Source organism: Cibotium barometz, chromosome 29 (assembly GCF_041138505.1).
Source record: "Cibotium barometz isolate CiBa-2024 chromosome 29, ASM4113850v1, whole genome shotgun sequence".
Classification (NCBI taxonomy): Eukaryota; Viridiplantae; Streptophyta; class Polypodiopsida; order Cyatheales; family Cibotiaceae; genus Cibotium; species Cibotium barometz.
Genome location: NC_141074.1, coordinates 27,273,780 through 27,301,141, shown reverse-complemented (window position 1 = coordinate 27,301,141; position 27,362 = coordinate 27,273,780). Strand labels below are relative to the sequence as shown.

Sequence of the window (27,362 nt, the reverse complement as noted above, 5' to 3'; positions counted from 1 at the left end):
AGGCAAGACTTGTTGTTGCAAAGAATCATGCTTAGGAGAGAAAGGCATAAATTATGATGAGACCATTGCACCCACATCTTATATGACTACGATCACGTGTATTATTATTATTGCATTAATAACACATTTATTGGATATCAAGACTACATTCTTGAATGTTGATTTGTATGAGGAGGTTTATGTATATCAACCATGTGGTTTTGTTAAGAAGGGACCATTTGATACATCACTTTATGAACAGGTTATTGGGTGCCGCATCTATCTATACAATATGAGACCATACATTCACTTTGGGATCTCACGGTTAAGCAAGTTTATGCACAATCCCGGAAGAAAGCATTGGCAGGCTACCAAGTAAGTATTCTTATACTTACAGGACACTCAATCTCTTGGCCTATTCTATGCTAAGGGGAGTGATATTCAATTGCATGCTTTCAGTGATTGCGATTGGATTGGATGTTATGGTTTTTTCTTTCATCTTGGTGATTCATGTATATCATGGGTTAACAAGAAGCAGCCACTTGCGTGGCCACTTTGAGTTATGAAGTTGAGTATATGATAACTTTTATATTGATTGTGGAGTGTGTATGGCTTAAATGCCTTTTGATAGATATTGGTGTTAGACATTAGTCTCCCACCTCCATCTTCACTTACAGTCAATGTGCATTAGCCGTTCCAAGGAACCAAGTGTTTCATGTTCATTGTGTCAAGAAGAGGCTTATTGTAGGAGAGATTCGCCTGACTTATGTCTCTACACATGACAATGTGGCAAATGTGTTCACAAAGGCTCTCTCACAGGAAAAGTTTTAAGCTTTTCGCAAAGCTTTGGGCTTATTGCCATTTGGGGATTGATCAGCCACATGATCCCTACACATATGTACATCATCAATACAGGGGAGAATTGTAGCCATTAATACGGTAGTGATGTGTGGACATAGGCTAATAATGGACTGGGACACTTTTTTCCTCTTTAAAAGATTTTTTTCCCGAGCATATGTATACACTCTTATGAGTGTGTATAAGTAATCTTATTATGTCACTTCACTTGTACTTCACTCATTCTTGTCAATCTACTTTGAGTGTTGTGCTTCCCTCTATCTCTCCTTACTTGTTGCATACGATTGTGTTGCTACCTTTGTCTCCACTCCAACAATATGAGTCCCTATATTTAAAAAATTAAGAGCTATGGAGAATTAAACCAAAGAATTCACTTCATAATTAATAATTAGAATAATAAAAAGAAAAAGCTTTGACAAGATAAACTCACAAATGACTCAAATCAATTCGTCAAAATCTCACATCAAAGTGCATTCTAAGTATAAATTTCAATAGCTTCATTGATCATTAATGACACACTTTTTGGAATCCATTGCACAACTTATGTAGCTAGCACACATCAAAGTGCATCCTAAGTATAACTTTAAATAGCTCCACCAATCATTAATGACACTTTTTAAAATCCATCGCACAACTTATGTAGCTAACACTTTTCATATGCTTCATAAAGACACCTTTATTTTTATACACTCATAAGACACCTTCACACCTTTATCCATTTACATTCACTAATAAAACAGATAACAATAGGATTCAAGGCCTTATAGACCTTCACATATGCAAGTGCAACACTAAGAAGTATACTCCCCTTTCATCTATGGAAGATAATGGTTATCACTTAGCTTTATTAAGAAACGATTGGCCTAGGCCCCCAATTCCTATACGCCAACCTTGACCTAGTAGTTTGGCTATATGACTCTTTTAAGCACAAGTGGAAAAAAATACCCTTTCATTAGGAGTTACAAAAATTCTCTTAAAATGGCTCACTCACTCCAAAAGCCTAGTTTTGGCCTTCACACACATCACAATTATACATTATTATTACATGGGAAGTCAAGGTAGGATCATAGTTGTTTTCATACGGTGTACAATGCCATATCATATAGAATACCGCTCTATACGGATTTTTCAAAAAAAATCAATAAAAATTTCTCTTTTTTTGGGGGTTAACTCTCTTGTTTTTACTTGTTTATGGTTGTTTGAGCTTCCTCTGTACTATGAAGCTTCACTCCTTTTTAAAATACTCCATATCGCGAAATTGGAAATACCTAAGTTTATTAGTATTTTTTTAAACACTATTTTATTGTACAAAAAGAAAATTTTTTAACTATCGTACCGTATTTTCCTGTACGATATCATGTCGTACGAATCGTACGGTATCATACCTGACAACTATGGGTAGGATACTTCAACATGCCAGTTTTCATTAGGTAAGAATCTCAATTGAATCTTATAGTTTTTTTTCTGATAAAACATAAAAATTTAATTGGCAAAATAAATATTAATATTGGTATACAATCTCAAAGAGCAATCCAAAGAGAATGTGAAAGTCATTGATGCCCATGAGCTCGATGCAGCTTATGCTAATGAAGAAGTATGTGTCACTGTGATGACACCCTCGTTGATGAAGATTGTGTGATGCAGGCTCTTCTTTTAGTTGCCTGGGTGTGGTCATTTCAAGCCCTTTTCACCTTACCAAAGGTGGCTATTGGGAGATAGACAGCCTTGGCATGCTTGTGAAGATAATGCTTCAAGGCACATTTCCGAGATCCCCAAACAGAAAGTGTGCTTTGGCTCCATAAATTCCACCTTTCTGTCAAGGTTGCAGAAATGACCATATGAATGTAGATTGTCCCCTCTAATAAGGCACAGAGAAGGCTTTCAAGCAAACACCATGGTAGAAAACTTTGCCAAACAAACCTTTTGAATGTGGTGAGCCTCTCAGATGGCAAGATAACCAACATTCCATCGAACGCATTGACATGCCTACAAGCCAAACAAAAGAAACATGCCACAAAGGACGCTGGACGCTGCCAAGTCCTTAACCTTAAAAACCCTTTACACAAAGCTTCAACCTCAAAGAAGGTCAAGGAAAAACTAACACAAACCAATGACAAACCTTGTGCTTTAGAAAAGGTAGGATATGCACCCTTGTACACATCTGCACTGCCACTAAAGCCCACCTTATGATCAACACCTAGCCCATTCCAGCTCAATCTCAATTTTAGAAGAAACTAATCCCTTTAATAATTTTCTAGAAGTGGAAGTCCATAACCCAAGACTCAAGACTGGGTACATCATGGACAAATTTGCTTGATGCAATTGTTGAGAGCTCCGAGGGAAAATCGGTGATGACCTATATGTTCCCTTACTTGAGGAACCACATGTGTAAGAAAATAAGGATTCCATACACAATTGCAGGACAAAGCCCACCACCAAGTGAACAAGAGTAACAACCTCATGACATTGCAAGCCTCACAGCCTTCTTGTCCTCAAAAGTGCAAGTCCCCTTAGGCTCTCTGTTGACATCCCTATCTTTAGAAATAATGTAAAAGATTGGATGGATGGGAACCTCCATTCACATATCAAAGAACCCATCAAGCCCTAATTAGACGCAAAATATGCCATTAACTACCCAAAGTATTAGTAAACAAGTTGGGACGCTGCTTTGAGGGTGAGGATATGAATGATATGATACGTGTGACATACAAAGGGAAAAAGCTCACCTCAATCTTAGGTAGTGGTTTTGGTGTCAACGTCTTTGGGAGAATTGGTGTCAATGTCATGGTTAAAGTAGCAATGGGAAGACATCAAAATTAGAACACATGGGTTGAGCTTCATACGATCCTGTTTGGTTATGGATTTCCAACAAATCGTGCCATACTCTTACATTTGTACATGAGAACATCTAGGCTCGTACATGATTGGGACACCAATCATATCTACCTTCAAAAACAAGTACCAAATAATCAAAGTGGATCTTTTGATGAAATAATTTATTAATCCTAATGTTTATGGTTTTTAATAGTATATATTATTTCCTCCTAGGGTTTATCCCAACGGTAGCACCCTTGCCTCCCAAAAGGGAGGTGGTGCATGGTTCGAATCCACCCACTTCCCATGGTGAAAAGTGATGGCATGTCAATACTATCCCTCGCATTATTAAACAAAAAAATAGTGCATTATTATCAACTTTTTATATACAAAAATGAAAAAATATTATAATACTAGTAAACTATAACATGTACAAATTTGTATTGACTAACTCATTCAAGTGGTTTGTCTTCTAAAGATACATCTTTTTCTGTTATCTCATTTGTCTCTTTCAAGCCTTGAACAACAATAAGTGTAATTTGAATTTCATTTACGATTATTATCTCATGAGTTGCACTCCTTACTCGAAGCATTTGTAAGTCATTTTGGTTATCAAGTTCGCGAATAGAGCTTCTTGCCATGGTTGTCAAACCCAAAATATGTGTTGCATATCTTGTGGTGAGATTCTCCTAAAAGTAATAAAAGTTTTAGATAGTGGATTAGTTGATATCACAAAGGCAAGGTTGCTTTACTTGGGAAATTTTTAAATGAATAAAGGAGCCCAATTATAAAGCTACACACAGGCAAACATGATAGACTTGAGATCTCCTTTCTTCGTTGCATAACTCTTGTTAATGCATAGCATAAATCCTCCCTTGGAGCGACAAAGTGGTCCAAATGAGAGAGGCTCGGGTTCAACAATTGGGTCTTCAAAGAAATCTAAATTGCACTTGCACACGTGTGTGTTTGGGTGTGTGGCCTATGAGTGAACTAGTAGATCAATCATTGGTTGCATGTATAAGTTTGTCAAAGACCATTTGACGTTGCATTTGAAAAAACAAAAGAACTTAAACTTAAGGTTCATTGACCAATTATTAGACCAACAAAGATAAAATAACATAGTGCATTGTTTCTCATGACCTATTCACATAACATTGTCAAAAAATCAGGACATGTAAAAGAGGCTAGAAACTAAAGTGGCTAAAATATGACATAAGTTTATCGTCCATCTTAATAAAGGTTACATATTATAGCGAGAGAGCCTAGAAAGTATGACTTTAGTTTATTTATCGCATTTTCATGATTAAGCAAAATCAATCCTTTAATACTTAGAGTACAATGAATTTGAGAGCACACATTAAATTGGGTAATTTTACTCATAGTTGTATTCTTAAGGTGTTTAGGTGCACCATAATGTGGCTAAAGTGTGATTGTGACATAGATATCATAATCTCCCTCAAATATATTTAGGTGTCTCAATCTTTTTTAACGTTTCTTGTTTGCTACATGTAGATGATTCGTCACATAACATATCATCTACCAATTCTTCATCAATGCATGATTTCTCACATAACATATCACATCTGCCTAACCTTCATCAATTGAATCAAAATCTTGCTTGGTCATGCCTCAACAAGGGTTTTGGTTAATGGAACTCTCTTTAAACCCTCCCCCTCTTATGTGTGGATAGGCACACGTGTGTGCGTGTGTGAGCAAGATCCTCAGAGATATAAGGGCATCCAGAAATCTTCCACATGGCCAAATAAAACTTCCGAGTGAGTTAGCGTCCAAAGATGTTCTTGCCCGAGAAAAGTCGGGACCAGAGTGGGTTTGCATATCAGAACATGATAATGGATATTCAAAATGTCAGCCATCCATGCATTTTCGGCGAGCATATGAACTCATACTTAAGGAGACACCACGCCTTCTTATAATGAGAATTTGGCCAAAAGATCTCAATGTATTTTGTCATAAAAAAAAGAGATTTGGTTTTAAGACCATGCTAGAAGACGGAGAAAAAACTAAATGTAAGCCATCAAAATCGATTGAACTATTCTCAATCTGACATGAAGTGGCCAAGTAGAGAGTTTTCAATATTCCAACTTAATCAGAAGCTTTTGTAGCACCCGATCTATAGCATAACGAAGTGAAAGATTCCATCCCATAGGATATACCAAATGTCTGACATGTTGTGTATGCGCTATGATTTGCCTAGGCCATAGAATGCAATGCCCATCACTTTGCCAAGAGAACAATTTTGAATTTTTAAAATTGATAAAAAGACATGCTGCCATTCCAAATCTATGCAAGGCATTCATGAGATGTTGCAAATCCGATTGCATATTCTCAGGAAACAAGAAAGAGTCATCAGCGTATGCCTGAGCAACCAAAAGCCGACCATCAAGCAAACGAGGCCCATGTAATCTTCCAACCTTAATGAGCTTATCCATATATGTCAAGAAGGGATGAGTTGCAGCAATAGCATAGAGAAAGGCATTGAGAGGACAGCCTCAAAAGCCTTCGCAATATCAACCTACGATAACAGCACATCTTGCTTGGTATATTTTGCATACTCTATGCCAACATGGACATTAGTAATGTTATCTATTATTTATCTACGAGACACAAAACCATATTGCGTTGGATGTAGACGCCTATTCAAGATCTTTTTGAGGTGATTGGTGATCATCTTTAGTGATCACTTTATAAATCATTGGCATCAAGGTAATTGGGTGCCAATCAAAAAGTTTTTGACACATCCTTTTCTAGCACCAGTCTTACCAATCCCTCCTGCCAAGTAGAAGGCATGATGCCTGAATTCCAAGCCTCATTGATCATAAAGAAAAAGTTGACTCTTCAAGCATAGGCCAAAATTGCAAAAAGAACTCCATAGTCAATTCACCCCATCTTGGAGTCTTCCATTTACGAAGTGCCTTTATTGCCTTGTTCAGTGCCATAGCTAAAAACATGGACTCCAAATCAATCGCTTCATCCATATCTACAGTGGTGGAAACATGAGACAAAAGCTCGTGCTAAGCTCTACGAATATCAGGAATCATTTGGGGCAGTGTTGCAAAAACATGCTAACGCATAACACATTCATGCTCTAGATATACATTGTTTTTGTCTTGAAACTTGCAAGCTTTTGAAAAAAGCTTTAGAAGCGAACCCTAATCCAAAAGGGGTTTTTGGCATGATCTAACTCGCCATTTTTGCAATTTCTGATGGTCATTGAGAACCAATGCATGTTTTGCATAGACATAATGATCCTCCTCTTGCTGGGATAGCATGCGAGTATTTTTGGAATTTTCATAACGTGTCCAAGGCCCCTGTGATCATGAAGTGTGAACCAGTTATTCCTACCTTTCCTCTCATCAAAACCACCTGTAGGCTAAACAAGAACTAATGAAAGTTTCAGACCGCCGAGACCATCACCAGTGCTTCAAAGAGTACCAAGCCCTACATGACATATTCCAAAAGATTTTTCTTTAGGACAATCTACTTTCCAAGCTCCCTCCATCCAGCTCGGAGAATCACAAAATTGATGTCCTCCTAAGCTTGGATCCCTTAAGTAAGGTTCCATATCGCTTGAACAAGGCTATGGAATTGGAGTTGGACCGCCAACTCCAAGAATTGTTGCGATCAAGATTCATACATTCCAGTGTCTCCTTTTGCAACACCGATCCTTTATGTCAAGAAAAAGCATTGTATCTTCCAGACTTTGTGTGGATTATCACTCTGAACAAGCTGATAGTCAAGAGCAAGTTCCCAATGCCTCAGATTCATTATATCCTAAAGAAGCTGAATGGAGCCAAGGTGTTTTCAAAGCTTGGCCTAAAAAGTGGATACCATCAAGTACAGATTGTCGAAGGGGACATCCCTAAGACTGCCTCATGCATTGAATGGACCCACTACGAGTTTGTGGTCATGCCCTTCAGCCTAACGAACACCCCGGCGACAATTAACACCATGATTATACGTGTGTTTAGAGACTTAATCGGCAAGTGTGTCTTCATCTTCTTGGATGACATACTAGTTTTTTCAGCTACAGTCTAGCAACACGACATTGACGTCCAAAAGGTGATGAAGTTGCTAGAAAGCAACGAGCTTTATGTGAATGAAAAGAAATTGAAATTTTATTTGTTTGAGATACATTACCTTGGATACATAATCAAGGCTGAAGACATGCGATTAGATCTTGCCAAAGTGGTAGAAATTCTGAATTGGGAGATTCCAGAAACAACGTATGGTGTACAGTTGTTTGTGGGGATTTGCTTGGTATATTCGACCCACATCGACAAGTTCTTTGATCTCTTAGTAGCTCTCATAGATCAGCTCAAGGGTGTTGAGGAAAGGAAGAGTTTCCTACATCCAATCCATATGGATGGAGCTCGTTGGTACAGGAGTAGACAAAATGAAGCACAAGTACGCGGATTCTTATGAATTTAATACTCAGTGGGAACAAGCATTTGACGCCACTTGACCATGCCATTTCTAGATATGGAATGGTTGGCTTTTCTACAAAAGACGACTCTGTGTCTTGAAGCAGTGGGGGGAGGGGGAAACAATCACACAGGTGGTCCATAGTGCCAAGTGGGCCACCACGACTGTTAGCAAGAAAGGGATAGTGACGCTAGATCCTCAAGAAAGCCTCCCAGCACTTTCGCATACAGTCTGAGCCACCGTGAAGCTTCCCCCACCACTAAGCATAGAGGATATGAATGATATTGAGCCGGATGCTCTAGATGGACTCCGCTATCTGGGTGAGAGTACCTTTGATGGCATTGCTGCATTGAGCTCTCTAGATGTGCCACGCAACAATACTGCTGCAAAAGCTTAAACACTAAAGGAATCAGTTCGTAGCTCGGAGCTGTGAGCTACTCCCTTGAACAGTGCTACCACCCCCTCGCCATCACTCCCGCCTTCACCTTCTGCATTGCTGAGAGTTCCTTTGATGGCATTGCTGCATTGAGCTCTCTAGATGTACCACGCAACAATACTGCTACAAAAGCTCAAACACTAAAGGAATGAATTCCTAGCTCGGAGCTATGAGCTACTCCCTCGAACAGTGCTGCCAACCCCTCACCATCACTCCCCCCTTCACCTTCTACATTGCAGCCCGCTACAGCCCGCTCACCATCGCTCTGCTCCCTCACCTCCTCCATTGGAGCCCCCTCACTTGAGCCCTAGTTATCTCTTGCTCCCACCCCCCCCACCCCCGTTGCGCCTTCTCTCGCCCAACCCCCCTTGTTGTCTTCGCCACCCCTTCTTCCCTCCCGCAGCCCCTTGCCCCCCCCTCCCCCCCCCTCAGTGCCTCACCCCCTCTCTCAGCCGTCACCCCCTTTTTCAAGATGACTATCTTTCTACCGTCCCCTGCCTATCTTTCATGCAAGGGTCCACTATCGTCTGCAAGATTGTCGGTAGCGGTCCTGCACGCGAACAACTCAAAGATCTTCTTCAGGCTAGCCTCCTTGGAGAGCCCGCAAAGATCACAGACATTCATCGCTTGGGGCGCGGCTACTACCAGGTTGAATTCCACTCGCTCAACGACGTCAGATCAAGTCATGCAGCTGAGCACCATCGCATTGCGTACGGTCCAAGCCTTCTTTGCGAGGTGGTAGCATGGCTTCAACCTGGGATCCGACCCACTGGTTGGCGTTTCAGGCTTTCCCGTGATAGTCTGCTTCCCACGTCTCAAGAAGGAGTACCTTCCTCTTCTCCTGGTGATTGGTGGAGCCATGGGAGAGTCATGGAATCCACCCCCCCCCCCAAAACGTAGCTTCGTCCGCACACGGGCGGCCAAGATACCATCCCTTCACATTTGTATTCCCTCGCTGGAGACAGTGTCTCATGTCATATCCCTTCCTTGCCTTCGGGGAGACCCCATCCTACAGAGAGTAGAGTACCCAGGCCTTCACGGCCAATGCTTCATTTGCGGGTAGATGGGACACCTCCCCAAAGCTTGCCCTCGGCGTTAGTCCAAGAGACCGCCTCCGATGGTCCCCCCTTGGTCCCAACTTAGATTCTCACCAAGGGGTAAAGAGAGAGGTAGGCTCTCAAGTAGCCGAGCACCAGGACCCGCAGCCAACTCTACTGCTGGAGAGTGGCAGACAATTGATTGGCCCACGCCATGGCCGTAAACCGGCTACCAAGGCTGAACTCCGCCGCCGCGCGCGCCAATCTAGCAGAGTATAGGAGGATTCAGTTCTGTCAGAGAACCGTTTCGAGCATTTATCACAGCACCCACCTATCATCCCCGCCCAAGGCCGCCGTCCCTTGCCTATCTTTCTCTAAAGCAGACCTCTAGCTTCTCGCTACAACAATTGCATCTTTAGAGGCCTCCACTCTGGTCTGCAAGATTGTTGGTAGCCGTCCTGTGCGCGGACAACTCAGAGATCTTCAAGCTAGCCTCCTTGGAGAGCCTGCAAAGATCACAAGCATTCATCCTTTGGGGCGCGACTACTACCAGGTTGAATTCCACTCGCCCAACGGTGTCAAATCGAGTCATGCAGTTGAGCACCATCGCATTGCGTACAGCCCAAGCCTTCTTTGCGAGGTGGTAGCATAGCTTCGACTTGGGATCCGACCCACTGGTTGGCGTTTCAGGCTTTCCCGTGATAGCCTGCTTCCCAGGTCTCAAGAAGGAGTACCTTCCTCTTCTCTTGATGATTGGTGGAGCCATGTGAGAGTGATGGAATCCCCCCCCCCCAACTACCCCTTCATCCTCACATGAGTGGCCGGGATTCCATCCCTTCACATCTGTATTCCCTCGCCGGAGACAGTGTCTCATGTCATATTTGTTAGACATCATCCCCTACTTGATGGCTTCCTATTTGGTGTCCTATTTTAGCCTCTAGGGCTGACCATGTTAGTCAGAGGGGCTGGTCACCCCTCACATATATTTTACCCATATTTATTCCCCATTTATGGTCCTGGGTATTTTCCCCAGTTGTGGAGGTACATTTGCTCCAGTCGGCTGCCTTCATGTAGGTGTATATATAACCGGCATGCCTCCCTCATATTTCATTGCTTGCCTAGCTTGTCTAGCTGCAGTCCCTCACATACGAGGTTCTCCCCTCTTGCTCGGGACATGTATTCCTTTTGGTGATGATATTGAGAGCAAGTTCTCACCTGTGTTTCCTCTCCATCTCTCTCTCTCACTCTCTCTCCTGTGTTTCCACTTTCCCTTCTTCCATTGCACATTCTATCATGGTATCAAAGGACCGGTGATTGTCAACGTCGGATGCTCCCTCCTCTACCGCTTCATTTTTGTGTTTTTTCTGCCTATGGTCAGATCTGCGTTTTTTGCTTTGAAGCTTGCGTTGAAGCTTTTCAAGGGCTGATTCATCCCTCTTTCAGTGGGCTGCAGTTCCTCCTCATCAAAGCGTCAGTTGGCAGCCTCTAGGCAGCGCGACAGGGTGTTTTTTCTGGACAGCATACCTGCCCTTCTTGGTGGCACCTTCCAAGGTTCTCAGGCGATTTTTTTTCAGGTTTGGGCAGCAACATAGCTGTCCCAAACAGGCTGCTTTTTTGGCCTATTTGGGCTTGCTTTCCCACGCCCTGATCTTGGAGCTCTCTGGGCTCTGGGCTCTCTTTTGCCTGTCCCTTCTGGTTATCTTGTGCCATCCCCCCCCCCCCCCCCCCCCCCACACACACACACACCCTTTATTGTACTTATTCTCTACAACAGTTCTTGATATGAGGCTTCAGCATTTCCATATTCAGCCCTTTCTACTACCCCTTATACCTCTGTGTTTTCAAATGTGCAGCCATGGTTGCTGCGTTTTTCTGAACCGATCTTGCTGGCCGCTCTACCTTCACTTGGGCTTCATCTGTTGGACCCGAAGGTACCTTCTCTTCAGAATTTTTCCTCATAGGAGGAGTTGACCTGAAATTTCAAGTTTGTAGCCCCTTGTTTGGCGGTGTTTTCTTCTCCAGTGGACCCAGATCCCTTGCAGAGGGGGTTTATTGTTTGGATTGTGGCTTTGGAGGCAGTTTGGTACTTGAGGAGGATTCTGAATTTCAGATTTCAGTCAGTGTTTTGCTGATTTTGGAGCATCTATACCTGTGTTTTGTTCCTGGCCTACACGGTTTCCCAGATTCTTCATGTTCCTTGAGGACGGTGTCTCTGGCTTCTCTCAGGCAGCCGAGCACCCCGACCGCAGCCGACTCTACTGCTGGAGAGCGGCAGACAATCGGCCCACGCCATGGCCGTAAACCGGCTACCAGAGCTGAACTCCGCCGCCACGCGCACAAGGCTAGTAGAGTATAGGACGATTTGGTTCTGTCAGAGAGCCGTTTCGAGCATTTATCCGAGCACCCATCTGTCATCCCCGACCGAGGCCGCCGTCCCTTGCCTATCTTTCTTTGAAGTGCACCTCCAGCTTCTCGCTACAACAGTTGCATCTTTAGAGGCCTCCACTCTGGTCTGCAAGATTGTCAGTAGCCGCCTTGCGCGGGAACAGCTCAAAGATCTTCTTCAAGCTAGCCTCCTTGGAGAGCCTGCAAAGATCACATTCATCTTTTGGGACGCAGCTACTACGAGGTTGAATTCCACTCACCAGCGGTGTCAGATCAAGTCATGCAACTAAGCCCCATCGCATTCCATACGGCGCAGGCCTTCTTTGAGAGGTGGTAGCACGGGTTCGACCCACTGGCTAGCGTTTCAGGCTTTCTCGTGTGACAGTCTACTTCCCAGGTCTCAAGAAGGAGTACCTTCCTCTTCTCCTGGTGATTGGTGGAGCCATTGGGAGAGTGATGGAACCCCCCCCCCCACCGTTCGTCCCTCGCACGGGCGACCGGGATTCCATCCCTTCGCATCTGTATTCCCTCGCCGGAGACAGTGTCTCATGTCATATTCCTTCCTTGCCTTCGGGGAGACCCCATCCTAAAGAGAGTGGAGTACTCAGGCCTTTGCAGACAATGCTTCCTTTGCATGCAGATGGGACACCTTGCCAGAGCTTGCCCTCGACGTTAGTCTAGGAGACCGTATCCGGTGGGGTCCCCCCTTGGTCCCGGCTCAGATTCTCACAAGGGAGTAAAGAGAGAGGTAGGCTCTCAGGCAGCCGAGCACTAGGACACGACCTCAGCCGACTATACTGCTGGAGAGTGGCAGATAGTTGGCCCACGCCAGGGCTGTAAACCGACTATCAAAGCTGAACTCCGCCACCGCGCGCACCAGGCTGGCAAAGTATAGGAGAATTTGGTTCTATGAGAGAACCGTTTCGAGCATTTATCAAAGCACCCACATGTCGGCGATGGGCCCTCTCCAATCACTGCGAGGGTCCCACCTCCGGCCCCTTCAGTTCGGTGGCCGTTACCCCGCCAAGACGACTCCTCCAATTCTCAGATTCCAATGAGGGTAGCTGCCCCCACTGAACCACCCCCAGGCCCCTCCCTCTCCGATGGATCACTCCCAGCCACTCCTATCTCCCTCTTCTCCGCCTCCCCACCCCCACCCCCACCCCCTCCGCCTCCTCCCTCCCCCCCTCCTCAACCTCCATCCTCGCCTCTAACCCTTCCCACAACAGTCCCCCTGCCCCATCCTCCTCCTCTGAGCCCGCACTCCCCCCTCCCTCCACCTCTCCAGAGCACTCCACCGCCCTCCAGCAACGCCCATCCTGCCCCATCCTCTTCCTCTGAGCTTGGACTCCCCCCTCCCTCCACCTCTCCAAAGCACTCCCGCCTCCTCCCTCCCCCCCTCCTCAACCTCCATCCTCGCCTCCAACTCTTCCCGCAATAGTCCCCCTCCCCCATCCTCTTTCTTTGAGCCTGCACGCCCCCCTCCCTCCACCTCCCCAGAGCACTCCCGCAGCCCTCCGGCAACACCCGACTTGGAGCAGTGATAGCCGACGAGCTCCGTCCACCGTTTGATTTATCGACTCTCGGAGCCAACTGAGATGACCATTGCCGCTCCCCGGTGAGAGGCTCTCCTGCGAGAGCCCCCAGGTGAGCCCCTCATGATCTTGCGGCTGCTCGTGGATTACATTTTCCTCCAATGTCTTTCGGTGGGAGAAACTGAGATTTTTGAGGAGACAGTGGCTCCCATTCGGATCTGTGTGGTGTTTCACCATTTCAAGCCATCTACGCCAAAGAGTGGCGCAATGATCTTCTCCTTTCCCTTGAGTGCCGCCTTGGGGACGGAGTGGGATTCGGAGTCGGTAGCTGCAGCCATCATCCAAGGGCAGGCAATAGATCTCTCACAGCATCTTCATGATTTGGGCATCACCAACATGCTCACCCATCTCTAGCCCCTGGCTCGGATGGAGCTAGGAGGCTCAAGTCATAGAGATCACGACGGGGAGGTGGTGACCTCCACCTGGAGGTGCTACTATTTGTGTTCTTGCATATCTCAGTTGCAGTACCCCTCCCCCACTCTTACAAATACCTTCATTGAGATTGATGTAGTTCAGAGTATGCCTACTCTCGCGCTCGAATTGAGTGGCGACACATGGAGGACAGGATCTGCGCCCACTTGGCGCGTCTTCGCCCCATGACCGATTGCGATTACTCCCCATCAAAACCCATGCCCGAGACTCTTCAAGTGGAGGGCAGTCCGATAGGTCCGCCTCCCACATAGATTGCTATGCGGATAGCCTCATGGAACATTCAGAGTTTAGGGGGGCCTCACTGCTTTCAGAGGCAAGGCGTCCAAAGGAGAGCTTCACAGAGCTACAGTTGGGGGACCCATCGACATTCTTTTCCTCCAGGAGCACCATCTTTCCAAGGGGCATACCCGTCGCTTCAAGAAGATTTTACCGTGCAGGAGCCACACTTTTTGGTCTCCCTCTTTCAGCCCCTCGAGGACGCAAGGAGGGGTTTTTATTTCTGTCAGCGAGCAGCTCTTGCTGGCAATGACAGGCTCAAGTGTCATAGTCTCTGGGCGAGCGCAATGGATTACCATTATGATTGGAGAGGAGTGAGTGGGCTTCCTCAATGTTTATGCCCTGAATGCCGTAGCAAATAGAGCCATCTTTTGGGGTACAGTCCGCCAAGCCCTTCTTCAGGTTGACTTTTGGTGCATGGGTAGAGACTTTAACATGATAGAGTCAGCTGAGGATAGACTCAGAGGAGGCACGGCTGCCGTCGTAGGAGCATGATCGGCATCTTGGCGGGCACCACTTTCTTTGATCATGCTCGGGTTATTCTGTCCCTAAAGCCGGACAGCCTCATACACGACTCCGAGATCTACAACAGGATGGAGAAAATATGGGCAAGACCGGATTTTATCTTAGGTTCTGCCGCGTGCACCTTGGATGTGGGCGTTGGTGAGATCAGTAGTTTTTTGCAAGAGGCAACACAGAGGAGATTGGAGGGATTTCGGGAGGAGGAGAGGAGCTTAAGGAGGGGTTTTGCTTCTCTCCAATGTCTTCAGGAGAGTTCCCCCGATAGCCCATGGGTTAAGAGTCAGCTCGCTGCCACCCGTACGGAGATCCGATCCATCGAGGAGAGTGGAAAACAGGTACCATGCTAGAGCTTCCTTTTGGCCAAAAGAGACTAGAAGGGTCAGTCAAAGGATACAATGTGTGGTGTATACAAGAGAACACTCACAAGAAGTAGGATCTTTCACAGCACAAAACTTTAAAACTGAAATTGCACAAAAACAGAGATAGAAAAGAAAACTTTGAAGTGATACAATAGATGGCAAAGCTCCACACCCGTGTGCTCTTGTGAAGGGAACTTCGATGGCTGATTTGGAACTACTAACACAAAAGTTGTATGCTAGTAGAAGCTAGGGAGTAGACTCACAGTGATGACTCTAACAGTGTGGGTTAAATATGCCCGGCAAATACCCACAAAGGATCGTAAATCATGTACAGTAATGGGGAATTCCAATTCTCTCTCTATCTCCTCTCTCTCACACACACACACACACCCCACCTAACAAAGAAATATACTATGTGAATAACCTCTTAGTAGCAGCTGAACTTTCTCAATTTGGATACTTACATCAGGAAGAGTTGAGTGTAGGACATTTCCTTCCTTATCCACAATAACTGTGCCTTTAACATTCTGCAAATTTAGAGATATTATTTAACTCAAATGTACAAGAAGTTGCATCTCTTTACTATAACAATACTACAACAATGCGTTTCAAGATTAACATGGGAAAACTGCTACAAAAAACATGAGCTTAAGAAGTCTTTGTGGGAACCATTCCAGTCTCTCTAAGCACTACTAACAGCACAGCAAAAATGTTTGTATTACATGTCTATTAGATTAAATCATCCAATGCTTTTAGTTGAACAGTCATGGGATTGCAAAACAGTTGACTCTAATAAAGGCAGTCCAGGAAAGCATACCTTGAGGCCATTGATCCTCTGCAATGCTCTTTCTACCTCATTCTTCGGTATATGCACATGCGACAACACACTCAAAATTTTCTTGAATTCAAAGTGGTTTTTATGTGCTTAATTTTAGCATCATGCTTGTTCACAGCCCCTTCCCGCAGGGGCAACTAACTTGGCCCTTTGCATTAAATGCAACTTGATTATCTTAATCCTTACTATGCCGATTTTGGCACAATTAGAAAATGTGAGTCTAACTTGGCCACTACGCCAAGATTACCTCAGCCTCTTAAGTGTGGAATGTAAATAAGAATAGTTAACTCTGTCCATGGGAAAAGATTGTTAAATGTCTTCATTTTACACCTACGTATGTCATAGGAATACACATAGATAGTTTTGTTTTTGTTTTGTTTACCAATTTACACATATAGTTGTATTTTTACCCTAGTTGATTTGTCCCAATCAATCCATCAGCGGCTGAAGCCTGAGACTATGAGCAATTCCTTGCAGCATAGAATACAAAATTGCAAAATCTTCAGCTGTTGATCAGAGAAGCTGACAAGATGAAATAAATGATGATACAGAAGCACACAAGCAGAGTAGAATGGACAACCTTCAGTGGTTTTGAGGAGGTTTTCTGCCTAGTACATGGGCGAACGGCTCCTAAGTTAACTTCACCCCTCCAGGCTCCTCCACCTTGGGATGCTGAGGTGGGTTCTGACTTGGGTTGCCAAGAATCCTGCCATGCGCTATCTTGACTGACATTTAGGAGCAAATCTCTGGATAAATCAGGAAGTTGCTCAATCAGTTTTCCACACAAACTTTTGTATCAAGGAGCACAGCTTGCCTTTTTCCAGCACCATGTCCTTGACGGCTGTCAGTCTTTCCGCTGGATTTCACATGTGATGGCTGGCCTCTCACTTGATGGTCACATATCTCACAGGCAGCACATGCGATGGCTGGCCTCTCAAGTGATGCTTGCATATCTCAAGAGCAGCCTGGGATGTAGGTATGGTCTAGGGGCATATAGGGCCAAACACCTCTGTCCCTGGGATCCAAGGTGTGTGACGCTCCTTCATAACCCTGGAATTGCCCTGGGGAGGCACTCCCAAAGTTCCTTTTTACGTATAAAAGTTTTGTTAAACGTCCATACAGAGCTAAACAAAATGTGCATAACAGCATCTGAGTGTGACCTAGAAGTTACTTTATGTTGCACAAATGCCTGGTGGATTGTTTGGTTCTCTGGGCCAGAGATGAAAATATGGACGGAGGTGAATAGGAAGGGTAGACAACATTCATGATGGATGACCTCATGTGTAGCATGCGCATTAACTTTCAAATACCACAATGGAAGACCCTCTCATGCTACACCTCTTTTGGGAGCTGCTCTGGCTCTTCCCCCCACCCCCACAGATGTAGTCTCCCTCGAAAGCAGCCAGCCATGGAGGGAGCCCATCCCCCATCATTGTGCACTGAACCTTCATGGAGGGTTGTAATCTGCTTTCAAGCAGAGGTCTTCTTTTTACAAATGGAAGGATCTTTACTTGGGAGAAAAAAGGAACCTTGGAGGCAAATCTCTTGATCGTCCCATGAACCTTGGTAGAGAATCACCCTCAACAACCATCAGCTTTAAGTCCTTTAACAAAGCTAAGTTAAATTGTTGAAGGGTAAACAAAAGATCATAACTGTCCTCCAACATACATAGAGAAAGAAATTACTATTTTCTACATAATCAAAGCTTCCAAACCAGCCCCAATTCTTTCTTCTCAATATTGCTTAACGGATTGGCCCCGGGAAGCTAAGAAGGCCAACTATTTCAAATCCTTGCAGTGGGTTTTCTTTATTTCTCAAAGTTCATGTCTTAGCTCACAAATGTAAACCATACCTGAAGCTATATTATTGTCATGAGGAGACAGCAATTACAAGTACCCTTTTTTAAACACAACAGCTTTGTTAACCCAGTTCTGTCAACTAAAACAATTTCAAAATCCATCTAGCTAGCTAGTTGCCACCATGGACGGATTGGCTTAAGGTGAACACATGTTGGGAGAGCTCATCACAACTTTGACTGGTCACCCTGACTAGCCTTCCGTAAAAAGGGTGCGGGGGGAGGCCCCATGCATGTGTGGGTGTGTATAGAAGTAACATCACTCTCTCAAAAAAATCAAAAAAAAAAAAACTTACCATCCTAATTTCAACTTTGGAGGAGTCTGCCCGAGCGACAGCATGCAGACCTCCCAATGTGAGGACTTGGGTTCGAATCTACCCAAGGCATCTAAGTTCAGTGCTCACTCTTGCATCACAAGGAAAAAAACCAAAATTTACAGATATCTCTCTCTTTCTGTGGCATGTCATACATGAGTATTGTTTGCACTCACTCACTCTCTCTCTCTCTCTCTCTCTCTCATCACAAGGGGGGGGAAAATTTTAAAAGGAGGCATGTCAGACAAGAGTCTGCTCTGTGCACTCTTGCATCACAAGGGGGTAAAAAACTTTAAAAGGAGGCATGTCAGACAAGAGTATTGTTTGCATTTGCGCTGTGTGTGTGTAAGAGAGAGAGAAAGAGAGAGGGAGGCGTGAGTGACTTACTGCTGGTGGTGGTGCAGGTGTTTTGGGTGGGGTGGCGTTCTTAGGAACCTCCCCAACAGTCTCCTTTGCCGCCACGGTCTCTTCTGCCTTGGTAGTCGCCATGAACGGTCTCTCGCCTTCGTTTTCCAAGTACCGTTAGAAGTTCATTTTCTACAATTTTACAATAAGACCCGTTACACATACCCCACCGCCCATGTATGGGCAAGGGATTGGGCGGGGAAGATTGCCTGGACCACATCAGCATGGGCAGGCATGGGTATGGTGATGTGTAATGGGCCTAAATATTATCGAATAAAGTTGCCCACGGGCGCGTAGTCTAGTGGTCTAACGGTTGGGTCCCATTATGGGATCGAGTGAGCTACGCGATGGAGGTAGTTTGTGTGAGCCGATAGACTAATCTAGAGCCGGTAGTTTGTGTGAGCTATGCGATGGAGGTAGTTTGTGTGAGCCGATAGAGTAATCTACAGAGGTAGTTTGTGTGAGCTACGCGATAATCCACTTTCTCAGTACAACATATAGCCGATTAATTAATGTGAAGGTTCATATCTAGATTTTAAAGGATTGGTCCCACATGCGCCATAGTTCTAGGTTCAATCCCTTCCTAGGTGCAAACTCTCTCGTGCAATGCAACATTTGCAAGCTAAACACATTTTTTTAAAAAACTCTAAGAACACTTATAGATTCATTTTTTTTTAACCTCTAAAAACACTTATAAATTCAATTTAGTGTCCCTAACAGCTACACATCCACCCTTTGTTATGCTTGTCATGTAGATTCATCCTCACTGTACTTAACAAGAGTCTTTGCTTGCACAAAAACTAACGAAGGAGGTGTATGCGTGTGTGTTAACATCCTTGGAGCTGAATATGACTTGCAAGACTAAATACAAAGCATGGACCTTCAAAGGTAGCATCTTATTTGAACATAAAAATCCTATGAGTTGAGCATTGGCTAAACACAAGCTTGATCATATACATCATTTTGTCCCAATTTAAAATTTTATCTTACTTTTTTTCTGAGCTATTTTACCTTCTTTGTACCTTTCTCTTGCACCTCTTACACATAGAGATGACTTTTTCCTCCTCTCACCTTATCGAGGATTATCGAGGATGTACGAGAACTTTTATGCTTAGCCAAACTCCTTTTGAGTTGTAAACTCTCTTGCTAGCAGTAATACGTAACATGGTGATGACATAAGATTTGCTCACATGGAGACTTTTCCTTTAGCAAAATCATAGAGAAAGGAGTGTGAAGTTTCAAGGGATATCATACACCTTAGGTGAATAATGATCAAATGCTCTTCTTGCTTTGGGTGTCTATTCGAATGCTCTCCTTACTTTGGCTATCTATTTGAATGTTCACCTTGCTTCTCATAAGTGCATAATAACAGGCACATAAGCTACTATATATAGTCATGTAAGAGACAAGGGCAATATATATAGCCGTGTCTATTTGAATGTTCACCTTGCTTCTCATAAGTGCATAATAGCAAACACTTCTTGCAAATCTAGGCATTACAAGCGAGTTGTTTGGAGCTTAATCATTTAATGGGAGGTGCCAGTGTGTAATAAGAGGACTTGGTGTTTATAGCAAGGTATCTAATGATAATTTTTGTTAATGGTTTATTAAAGGTTCTAAATGTACACAACAATAAGGCGAAGCTGTGTCCAAACACATCTCAGATCGGACATTGGGTGTGCAAGTTATGGGGGACAAAAGATACACATGTGAACCTCCTCTAATATAAATGAAGGTTTAATTTATTTTTTAGAGGAGGATTAGTGGTGATCATTAAAGTAGAGCTTAGTCTCACGTGTGAGGGGTGCATAGTTGAGTTAGTTGTTTGGAAGCACTAGTGAAGTGGGAGGAACTATTGTTAACCTTACAAGTGGATCTCCCCACTAGTGGATGATGAAACTGAATTGCCCAGCTATTCACACACTCTGTACATCTAGAATCCCCACCTCTAGCCTAAGATAATTTTACTTTATGTATGGTGATAGGCCCTATGATGTAGGCAAAGTCAGCCTAAGCCTTGTAAATATGAGTAGAGATAGGCAATGGGAACCCACTTAAGTTGGAAGGTCGGGCAAAGCCCTTGTGTATATATACAACTTTTGATAATGTGAATGGGGAAATCAATTATTTCTTAAGTGCAAAGCTTTCTTCTTCTCTTCTGCTTTTACGTCCGACTTGCTTGTGTTGTGCATTCTTGTGTGATTTCTTAGAGTGGGATTGAGTGTGCATGCTTGGTAGCTTGAGTGAGGGAGTGATTGAGCTAGGGTGGATAGGAGAGTGGTTCAAACTTTTTAGCTTAACCATTGCCTTTTAGAAGGATTACCTTAGAGGATTGAGAGTAGAGGAAGGACTCAAACAAGAGGGATTGACACACCTCGTGGCCTCTTTTGCCTCTCCTATCAGGACTTCCATGATCCAAGATTACTGGTTTAGCCACTATCACTATGATTCCTTGCAAGAGGGCAAGAAAGTTCTTGACATGGCACCATTGCTAGGGATCAAACTAGTCTTAGATGAGGGAGCATCATCTACTCAAAAATCTTCTATGTTTCTTACTTTATCTTGCCCTTGGATCAAATCCTTGGTCTAATGTCAAGGAAATGTGTTTCAAACTAGGATATCCAGTTGATTTGAGTGATTACGTCTGTAACTTGTATGTTTCATAGTAGGATATTGAGTTGATTTGAGTGATTACGTGTGTAATTTGTGTGTTTGCGAGTGGATTTGTGTGATTAGAGTAGGATTTGTTTCTAACCTTAGCCTATTTTACGTTTTTTATTAGTTAATTTAATCTATTCTTTATCTCATAGGAGTGATAAAACAAAGAGCAAGCTATCTCAAGTGTGATTAAGGTAGGTAATCTCTCCACTTGGTTGATTATTTGCTCATTGGAGTTTTGGAATCGTTGACCAGGATCAAGATTGTCTAGCTTTTGGATCATTGAATCCACATCCAAATCGTTGATTAGAGTTAAAAGTGGGTAAATGATCATCATTTTCCATACACTTGAGTTGTCTCTCGGGGGGGGGGGGGGGGGTTACTCATCAATATGTAAGCGTAGCACGTGGGTTCAATAGAAGGGGTTTTTTAAATCCCTTTTTTACACATTTTTTACATACAGAAGGGTAACATTTAAAGGAGGTATTTACAGATTGAATAGAAAAAGGTGTGTTTTATTCATGAAAAATTTATAGATAAGGGGTTTTTAAATTAGGCCTTGAACGCACGTGATATAAGAGTTTACATGTAGTGAACCCCGTAAAAAAAGAGAGCTATTAAGGTGCCAATTAAATATTCTCATGTAAGAAGGTATAAAGTTGTGGAAAGAAATATGTTATACCTGGAAAGTACACAGAAACCGACGATAACCACCATTTTTTATCAAAGCAGTTGGATTGCCGATCCTCATCAAACCAAAAATCGTCAAGGTTTGATCATTAATCCTAGCTCATGAGTCTTGAACATTGATCCAATTGTTATGTGTTTCAGATTGTTAATTATCTGGATCTTTTTTGAATTCATATTGTTGAATTCAGATTGTTCGAAATACAGATCGCTTTGCTTTTGAGATGGTTACCTTTTCAATCAGGCAATTCCAAATTCAGATTGCCCATTTTCGATCATTTCGGGATCTAGATTATCCCACTTCCCATATCCTCAAGTTATGATTGTCGATCCTATCGTTGATCCAATTCTCAGATCAATAACCTAATTTCAGATCATTCAAGATCTAGATCAACCCACTTCCCGGATCTTCAAGTTTTTCAGATCGTTTAATCGACTTGTTGAGGATTGTTCATAATATGCAGATCGTATGTGATCCGTATCATTGGTTCGAGATATTCAATTAGATCTTGAAAAAGTAGAAAAAACAAGAAAATATAAAAAATCATATTTGTATTGTTTACATGCATCTTGCACATTTTTATTCGGTTTCCTATCAATTTACCATTTCACTATTAAAAAAACCTTGAAAAATATAAAAACATTTTGAAACCATAAAAACTCCTTTTAAAAAACCCAAAAAACATAAAATGCTCATAAAAAGAATCTCAGCAAGCAATTCTAGAGCTAGATCAGATGCTTATGCATTTGCAATCAAGTCGAGTCATTGCCCAATCTTATGGTAACCCAACCTTCGAATATGAGACTTTGTCTGGCACTAGACTACATGTAGAGTTGACCTCCCTAATTGCAATAGATACGAGTTCAAAGTAGTCCAAGAGTCATTTATAATGGAGGAATTTAGTTCAATATTTTGGGGTATAAACCCTATAGATCTTCCACAAGTGAGAATGGACCCTAGTGAGCATGCGTATTTAATGGAGGACTTTAGATCAATATTTTTGGGCTATAAACCCTACAGAGCTTCCATAATCGAGAATAGAGCCTAGTGAGCGTACGTATTCATAGGTAAATCATTAAGGAGAGCTGAAAGGGCTCATGTAGCTCACCAAATTGGAGAGAGATGAGCTGTTAGTTAGGAGAATAAGCTGAAACTCAAACAACCAGTGAAACCTATGTGCTACAATGCTATGATTATCACAAACCTGTAAATATTCTGGTCTACATTGAATATAACAAGGTGCTGTTAGAGCGATGATCACTTTCGACATTGCCAAGTCATGAACTAGAGATCCTAGATAACCCAAAAGTCATTGCTTCACAAGAATCCCCACATGAATACATTGTGTCCTATCTATGGGGTTGAGAATTATTAGCATATGTCCAAAGTCTTCTCTTAGATGATGAAAGGAAGTTTCATTAAAGATTGTGAGATGAGGGCCCAAGCCAAGAAATTGCAAGATCAGACACCCCTATCCATAGCATCTTCTACACCCCCAAGAGTAAAAAAAGGAACCATAACAAGGGGAAGGAAATGATGTTGCCAAGTGAGCTTACACCATAACCTCCAAAACTAAGGACTTCCCAAGGTCCCAAGGTTATGAATAGAATCAAAGAGAGATCCAAAAAATCTCACTAGGATATTTTGAGATTGAGGATGTTCCACATTCCTCTACTCTCACTTAGGAGGAGAATGGGGAGTAGAAAACCTTGATGGACAAATCCTTACAGACAGAATAGATTACCCTAGAAGAAGAATAGGGAGTAAAAAACCTCGATGGACAAATTCTCATAGATAGAAGAAAAGAACTTAGGGGGAAATCCCAAAAAGTGTCACAAGCCCATCAAGATGAGAGGCCCAAACAAACCAAATATCCAAGGGATGATCCAAGCTACATTGAAATTGAAGTTATTCTCGAACCTCCAATGCAAATCACTCTTGAGGAGGAATGAGGGATGGTAAGCAGTGACAGATTAATCCTAATGGAAAGAATGGAAGGACTCTTAGAAATGGCCAAGAAAGCAGTAGAAAGATGACATAAAATACAAAGAATCCCTTCCAAATAAGCTGCAAGAATATCCTACCCGAGAGAGGAGATCTTGAGGTTGAGTAAAGCATATGACACGCTGTTAGCAGATCCAACTAGAAATAGAGGGACCCATGGGACCAATCATGTTGTTTCCACGAAAGATTTCTACACTGAGACCTCTAGAGCGAGTCTTAGAAGTATCCCATGAAGGTAGTGCCTCGAGCCAGGGATCACGAAAAGATCCATTATTGAAAGACCGCTTAGGATAATAACTAGAAAACTAGGAAGTGCTAAAAGATCTTAGAGCTAAGGAAGAAATCCATAACACAAGCCTTTAAAACCTAAAAATCCACAAAACTTGATAGTGCTATATATGACCACATCTTGAGGGAATAAGAGATTCACAAGAGGCAACTTGCGCTTAGGGAAGGAGAGATTCACAAGAGGCAAAAACACCAAAGGGAATGCTAGGATAAAACGTAGCTGTATAAGGTGTGAGTAAGATGAGGAAACTTTCATCGCTTCATTGTCAAACCCACACGAGGAGGAAAACCAGATGTATCTATTTCTACAATGGATGCATATCCTAAAACCACAGGAGCCCAACTCTGTGTGTGTGATAAAGATGGAAATGACATTGTCCCTCTTAGAACTATATCTTCTGTACTCTCGAAACTAAAAAAGGCTATGTCATTTAAAAATCATGAATTGATGATAGGATGAAAAGGTAAATAAATGTATCCTAAGGAAGACAAAATGATATCCCTTAGAGGCTTTAGTGCAAGCCAAGCTATGCCTCAATACTGATAGACAAAGGTGAAGAGAATGAGGAGGTGCCAAACTCATTGTAGACCATTCCTTCATACATCGACTTAAATGATGAGTCTATGATGATAGTAGCCAATGTGCCTTCATATAAAGGAAGAAATGGGAGCTTTGAGAGCAATCCTCTCTACCCCTGTGACCATCATGATGGCTGATGAGTACTTAAAAAGAAAACCAAGAATTTTGGAATAAAGTCCATCAATGGATGAAAAATCAACCCATACCATTAGGGGACTTAGATGAGACCAACTAGGAAAAGGAGGAAAACCCACTATAAATGTACAAAGACGTGCTTGTTTACCATAGTGGGTAACTATTTCCAAGGTGATAATATGGATGCCATCATTCTAATCACATTGGATGGCATGATTACAAGTGTGATCCTATAGGTGGAAGAGGAATACATGGCCACCAAAGTTACATGATGAAAATATGGGAGCAAGCCCCCCAAACCTTCAAAGGTTGTCCTTAAATTATTAGTCGATGACAATTTAGGAACACGCATAGGAATTATGAAGGAGGTAGAAGTAATGCCTAGCTTGAGTATTCATTTTCTATTATTGACTTATCAATTATGATGTGATTCTTGGATGCCCATTCATGTGCCAAATGATGTTAGTCCATGATTAGGGATAACATCTGCCTCTGACAAGATAATAATACTATCAAGGTGAACCTAAAGAACCATTCGGGGTACAGAGATGTGGCTAGGATGCCTATTAATGAGTTAGGGGGTCTAATACAACATCACGTTTATTAGAGATCATAAACATGTGTCTTGTGAGCGAGCATAGCTATAAAAGGTGTGAGTAAGATGAGGAAACTTCCGTCGCTTCACTGTCATACCACACAAGGAGGAAAACTAGATATATCTATTGTTGCACAATGGATGCATGTCCTAGAACCACAAAAGCCCAGTTATGCAAACAAAAATGGAAATTACATTGTCCCTCTTAGAACTATATCTTTTTTACTCTAAAAATTAAAAAAGGTTGTGTCATTCAAAAACTGTGGAGTGATGATAGGACAAAAGGTAAATAAATGTCTCCTAAAAAGGAAGACAAAATGATACCACTCAGAGGCTTTAGTGTAAGCTTTGAGCCAAGCTATGCCTTGAGACTGATAGAGAAATGTGAAGAGGATGAGGAGGTGTCAAAAGAACACAAGGAACTCCTCAAAGAATTATTCAGAAGTAGAGAAGCTTCTCTAAAAAAGCTTTAAAAAAAAGCCAATGCATATTAGAACAAGAGATCCACCTAGCCTTAACAAAGGACGAAGAACACTATTTGTAATATGTCAATGCCTTGAGAGATACCAAAGGAATTCTATTTTAATTGGAAGGATTTAATGAAGAAACCAAGATTTGATGCCTAAAAATAGATCATGAATTACTAAAACCTTAGCAGACATTAGTCTCGTGGATTCAACCATAGTCGACTCCAAAAAGACATCCAAGTTTAGATGGAGAAGGAGAAATAAAGCTATACACGAGGGACAAATCAAAGAAGAATCCCAAGAGGTTAGTTATGAGAATAATAACAACTTGAGAAACATAAATAATGCCACTCTGAGAGCTCATTACCCATTGCCATACACTAAACACGTGCAAGTTAGTAGGAAAAGAAACTTATATCTTCTTAGATAGGTTTTTTAGATACAGCCAAGTGTCCATAGTCCCAAAGACCAACACAAAACCACATTCGCAAAATAGAGGAGGAGATATTGGCATATATAGTAATGTTGTTTAGACTTAAAACGCGTAAGCTATGTTCTATAACGACTAATGTCCACCATCGCTTACAAGGATTTCTTACAAGAATTCTTAGAGGTCTTCATGGATGAACTTTGTGTGAACTCAAAGTTGAGAGCCTATCCCTCATCTTTGGCAAGTATGAGAGAGGTGCAGATACTATAGGCTGTGCCTAAACCCAAAAAAGTGTAAATTCATGGTTAGGTATGGTAGAGATAGATGTGGTGTCCAAAAATGGAATAACAACAGGCAAAGGAAAGATGTGAGTTATTTTAGAATTTGACATCTAAAAGCCAAAAACCTATCCAAAGATTTATGGGACACACATGATACTATAGAAGATTCATATTCATGTATGTAGAAATCGGTAGACCTCTATATACCCTAATAGTATGTTTTGTATGGTTACAGGAATGTGAGGATGCATTCAACAAGCTAAAACAAGCTCTGATCTCATCTCCAATTTAAGAGCATCGAGGTGGAATATTATCTTCCATATGCACATTAATACATCAACTTATACCATAGCATGCATATCAAGTCAACCAAGAGAAAATAACGTGAACTTTTTAGTTTTCTATGCCCACTGGAAAGTTGAACAAACTAGAGAAGAACTATTAGACCACTGAGAGAAGGATTGCTAATGGTTTATGCCATGAAGAAGTTTTGCCATTATATTTTGACAAACAAGTTGTATTTTATGTTGACCACCATCAAGCCTTTATCTAGTGAACAAACTATGCACCATGGGGTGAATCACAAGGTGGCTATTGCTTCTTCTTGAGTTTGATTTTACCATCTCACCAAGAATACGGTCAACACATGTAAGAGCTCGACCATTTATCAAGAATCTTGAGTGGAGGACCA

At 42.6% G+C, this 27,362-nt stretch overlaps 1 protein-coding gene across 4 annotated transcripts; it reads right to left on the bottom strand.

The window, feature by feature from the left end:
• Positions 1-1,034: 1,034 nt before the first annotated feature.
• LOC147621996 (uncharacterized) lies at positions 1,035-18,674 on the bottom strand. 4 transcript variants are annotated; one of them, XM_086823023.1, is made up of 6 exons: positions 18,528-18,674; positions 18,123-18,200; positions 15,954-15,995; positions 15,601-15,663; positions 2,758-2,823; positions 2,305-2,650 (listed from the first exon to the last, which is right to left on the bottom strand). In XM_086823023.1, the coding sequence occupies exons 1-5, from the start codon at positions 18,627-18,629 to the stop codon at positions 2,779-2,781; spliced, it is 330 nt and encodes a 109-aa protein (XP_086679149.1). In that variant the 5' UTR covers positions 18,630-18,674; the 3' UTR covers positions 2,305-2,650; positions 2,758-2,778. The 4 variants fall into 4 exon arrangements, with proteins under 4 accessions (XP_086679150.1, XP_086679149.1, XP_086679147.1 ...); XM_086823024.1 differs by lacking the exons at positions 2,305-2,650; positions 2,758-2,823 and adding an exon at positions 1,035-1,162; XM_086823021.1 differs by lacking the exons at positions 2,305-2,650; positions 2,758-2,823 and adding an exon at positions 4,069-4,340.
• Positions 18,675-27,362: the final 8,688 nt, after the last annotated feature.

Coding starts and splice junctions, on each gene's coding strand:
- LOC147621996 (XM_086823021.1), bottom strand. CDS start 18,629: ATGGCGACTACCAAGGCAGAAGAGACCGTGGCGGCAAAGGAGACTGTT. Junction 15,996..18,122: donor CCAAAGTTGAAATTAGGATG/GTAAGTTTTTTT, acceptor CATATACCGAAG/AATGAGGTAGAAAGAGCATT. Junction 4,341..15,600: donor TACACTCAACTCTTCCTGAT/GTAAGTATCCAA, acceptor TATTACTTTTAG/GAGAATCTCACCACAAGATA.